This window comes from Chanos chanos, chromosome 12, assembly GCF_902362185.1.
Source record: "Chanos chanos chromosome 12, fChaCha1.1, whole genome shotgun sequence".
NCBI lineage: Eukaryota > Metazoa > Chordata > Actinopteri > Gonorynchiformes > Chanidae > Chanos > Chanos chanos.
Window position 1 is genome coordinate 15,811,772 of NC_044506.1, and position 4,198 is coordinate 15,815,969.

At 43.0% G+C, this 4,198-nt stretch overlaps 1 protein-coding gene across 1 annotated transcript; it reads right to left on the minus strand.

Annotated features, from left to right (window-relative positions):
- Positions 1-1,159: 1,159 nt before the first annotated feature.
- On the minus strand, positions 1,160-3,744 carry asb4 (ankyrin repeat and SOCS box containing 4). Its single transcript, XM_030788521.1, has 5 exons — positions 3,564-3,744; positions 2,699-2,998; positions 1,937-2,427; positions 1,472-1,585; positions 1,160-1,348 (listed from the first exon to the last, which is right to left on the minus strand). Exons 1-5 carry the CDS (start codon positions 3,742-3,744, stop codon positions 1,160-1,162), a joined length of 1,275 nt encoding a protein of 424 aa, XP_030644381.1.
- Positions 3,745-4,198: the final 454 nt, after the last annotated feature.

A 4,198-nucleotide genomic window follows, 5' to 3' on the forward strand; every position in this document is an offset into this window, starting at 1 on the left:
AGAATTATCTTTCTTTTATTCTTGCTGTCCTACTGAAAGAACCTAACTGGTAAGAGAGGAGAGAGACAGAGAGAGAGGGAGAAAGTTAACTCCATTAGCATTGTGTTATAGACTCATTATATGACATAAAAAAAAGCCTCACCCATGGCATTTCAGAGTGTGGAGCAGTGGAAGCTCATCCGTTTCACTGTGCACTCTAGTCTTCCTTTAACAAAAGCATTAATGGCACAGGCACCTCAATCCATTCAGTGCCTGTCTGAAAAGTACTCCCCAGTGTCACCCTCTTACCCTCTTTCAATCATTAAGCCCCCTCTGAAATCAATCTACTGTACACTCACACCCCCCCCCCCCTTCACTGACATACCTGAAACGCGATGGTTGATTGTAACAAAGCTAAAAATCATTTTACGAATAAAAGCCCATCTGCTGAAGGTAATCTGGTCTCATTTATCCGAAACAGGCTGTGAGAATAGGCTCAGTGATATGAATAATGGATTTCAAATGTTTTTGAATTTAAAATATAATTTTGAAATGCAGCTCAAAAGTATACCGTGTATGGTAATCTGTTCTTCTATAAAATAACTGATGATTATTTTCCCAAAACTATGTAATCAACAGTTTATTTGTTCTTTGAAGCTCATTCCAAATAGCATATATCGCTAATTATGTAAAGAAACCTGTGCTTTGCTATGGTGCAATATAGGAAATAACACCATGTCAGCCTTAAAAATACCACCAGCTTCAGAAACATCAGCTATGTAACAGTCACAAGCCCCTTAATATTTGAAATTAACCACAGGAAAAGGTCTTATAACAATTATTAAGGTTTTGTACAATTTAGGCTGACCTTACACCAGCAGAGTACAGGAATGGTGACAGAAACTCACACTCAGACAAAAATACTCTACAGCATCAAGGAGAACTGTTACTGTGAGTCATTATTAAGACTGTGGGGAAAACTTAGCATGATGTAATATTGCGGTTATAAGGACCAGAAGGGTTCCAAATTACTCCACGACTGTGTTTAATCCTCACCAGCAGATGCTAAGCTCCAAGCTGTTTGACTGTCCTTTACTTAAACCCCCTTTTTTTTTTTTTTTTTTTTTTAAAGTCCAGGCTACATGCACGTCCCACTCTGTTAAAATACCAAAGTCTCCCGTCAGTATAAGATGCCCTCAGGGTCCAATAGTAAGTATCTCTTGACTGAAGGAGGGACAGGGAGTTTTTGGACGGCAGCTTCACAGTGGGTCAACATCGTGGCACGAACCGCACATCTGGCCAGATGCAGCAGAGTGCGTGGAGTGTTGGAGCAGATGGCAAACAAAGAATCATAGAAATCCCTATGTTGCTAAAGAAAGAAAGAAAGAAAGAAAGAAAGAAAAACTGTATTTGAGCAACTAAAAAAAACATGTTACAAAAATAATAAGATCTTTCACGGAAGTCACGTGCTGAGGCAGGCGGGGTGTCTGACCTCGTAACAGATGTCAGGAATGGCCGCCCTCCATTTCTTTGTGGGTTTGAGACGCTCGTAAGAGTTGACCAAAACCTCCACTGCCCTGGGGTAGTCATGGCATGACTGCAAAACCTACATATTATATAAATAGTCAGGCCTTTGATACATGTAATGACTACTGCCTTTTAGTAGCCAAATAGAACATACGTTGCCAATTAATGGTTTGCAACAATAGGATGTCAATGTAATATATTTCTGTTTATAATTTGAAGACCCTCAGATGAAAACTGTTTAAGACTTTAAGTTCACAGTTTGCCAAACTACCAAGATGAAATAGTCATGCATTTATATTAGTACCAAGGCATGATTTTCTGCTTGTATTTCCACAGAAAACCTGTACCTTACAGATATGGTACAGACAACATCATAGTAATCAATCAGTTCTTTTTCTGCCTGACGTCTGACAACAGTGTAGAGGTCTACCTTGTGGAACTGCGGTGGGTAGACTCTTGCTGCGCCATAGTTAAGCAACACCTGGTAGCAAAGCTCTGGTGTGGCCATGGGCCGCAAAGGAGTCGTCTTAAGAACATACTGAATCGGCGCGCAGCCGTTAATGTCCATGAGACGGGCATCAGCACCCGCCTCCAGCAGCATACGCATTAGAGTGTGGTCACAGTTCCACGAGGCCTTGTGCAACGCGCTCTTCTTGTCTTCTTCCTGCAAATTGAGTTTGGCGCCGTAGTCCAGCAGTATCCGACAAACCAGGTGGTGATCAGAGCTGTATGTGCGTTCACGTGGGCACATTGCCCAGAAAGCAGCAGTTATGAGCGGGGTTTCGCCTCGAGAGTTCATTGCATTCAAATCGGCACCATGCAACGCGTACAGTGCCGTGTGCTCGGGCAGGCCATAGCGGGCAGCAGTATGCAGTGGCGTTTCCTCTTCACTGTTGTGACTAGTCATGTTCACATTCGCCCCTGTGGAGACAATGACGGGTCAGCGGGCACAAACAACTGATTTAATATGGACGTCCTTCATCTTGGTATGGCATGGTGGAAATTTCCTGATTAAAAAAACTTAACAAGGACTTTAAGACTATTGTGTAAGCTCCCATTTGTCTTAATTCTACAGAAGCTCTAATGTAGTAGTAAATATGGATTTTAATGTTAACTCATGGCTCGTTAAGCCACAACTCTACTGCAAATTGAAAGTAACTAACATAAATGTTGATCTTATGTTTGACCAAACCTTTGAGTATGAGCTGCTTGGCACAGCTCGCCGATTCATGCTTGATACAGTGGTGCAGCGGGCTATTGCCGCTGAGTGCTACGCTGTTGACCTTGGCTCCGTGGCTCAGCAGTAAAGCCACGCACTCAGGATGTGCAGTCTCACATGCTACGTGCAGTGGGGTCTTCCCGTTGGGTTTCCTGTTTACCGCAGCCCCTTTCTGTAGCAGGACTAAAGCGCTGTCCACAGCATTGTACATCATGCATACATGGATGCCCATCGCCCACGAACAGTCTAGTTTGTGACCCGGTAACCAGTAACCTAGCATCGAAACATACAGAATAGCTGGTATGTATGACCTTTTGAGCAAATAATGGCAAAGGAGTTGGAGCAATGTTTACTTTTTTTTTTTTCAGATTCACATTTGACACTAAGGTAAAGTTGCCCATGTGCCATACCTGTCATGAGCCACGATGAAAGACCTATACACACGACTAAATTTATTAAGTCACACACATTGATATTGTCCATGACGTGGCATGTCACCCAGGCACTCAAAAGCGATAGGGAAATCATGACAGTTAAATGGATTGTTTTATATGAGCTGTCATTTTGTGCACACATATTTGGGTCATACAAGGCTTGTTCTACTCTCCTGAGCCTCAAAGTGACACAACACAGTGAAAACAGTCCTCTGAAAGCCGGTGTCATTTATGATAGTCTGGCTCCCCTCTGTGGATGAACTCGTAATTATCCAAATTAGTGCCCAATGCAAAACTCGTCCGAAGTTTTGCATTGCTTGTGAATAGTAATGAGATATGTTGGCCTAGCATTTAAGAAAATAATATGAAAGAGTGAAGTGTGCTATTTTTTACGCAATCTTTACCTTGTTTGTATGACGCCAGGATCATATTGCGATCCTCTACGTCAAATACAGTGTCTATGTCTATGTCAGTCCTATGGAGGATCTCCCAAACTTCCTCTGCGTCGTTTCGCTTCAGTGCGTCCAACAGCCGTGCCTTCTGCTGCGCAACAGCTTCCTTCCGTGACAACACTGGCTTCTCCATTTGTTCTCACTCTGCGACCGTCACGTTCAAGGGAGAGCTTAATCACTAGGCTAACGCTTTTATAATCACAGTCTCAGCTTTCATAATGCCTCTCAGCAAGTTTCCCCGTGAACCCTGTGTTTGGGGGAGTGAACTGTAGTCAGCACGGGGTCACGCTGGAGCAGTTATATATAGACTGTGAGGAAGAGAGGGAGGTGTAGAGTCATAACTGCTCACAGCCACTGACTGTGATAGTAGGCACAGAGCTATGAAATGTGACTAAGAAAGCCTAAATCTTGTGGTATGTAGAGCACAGTGCGTATAAAAGGAGGTCAGAGGATAGAGTAGATGTTGTGTTACAGCGTATTTGACCTCTGAAGCACATAGGTTTAAAATGACTTTGCTTATGTTTAATCACAAGTAATACTGAGGAGCAATGCAGTGGTAGAAGGTCACAATTTGACCTTGCCGACTG

Excerpts from the sequence above, each read along its gene's own strand:
- asb4 (XM_030788521.1), bottom strand. The coding sequence starts at position 3,744 with ATGGAGAAGCCAGTGTTGTCACGGAAGGAAGCTGTTGCGCAGCAGAAG. Across the intron at positions 2,428-2,698 it reads CAAGCAGCTCATACTCAAAG|GGGCGAATGTGAACATGACT; the intron begins GTTTGGTCAAAC and ends TTGTCTCCACAG. Across the intron at positions 1,349-1,471 it reads TTCCTGACATCTGTTACGAG|CAACATAGGGATTTCTATGA; the intron begins GTCAGACACCCC and ends TTCTTTCTTTAG.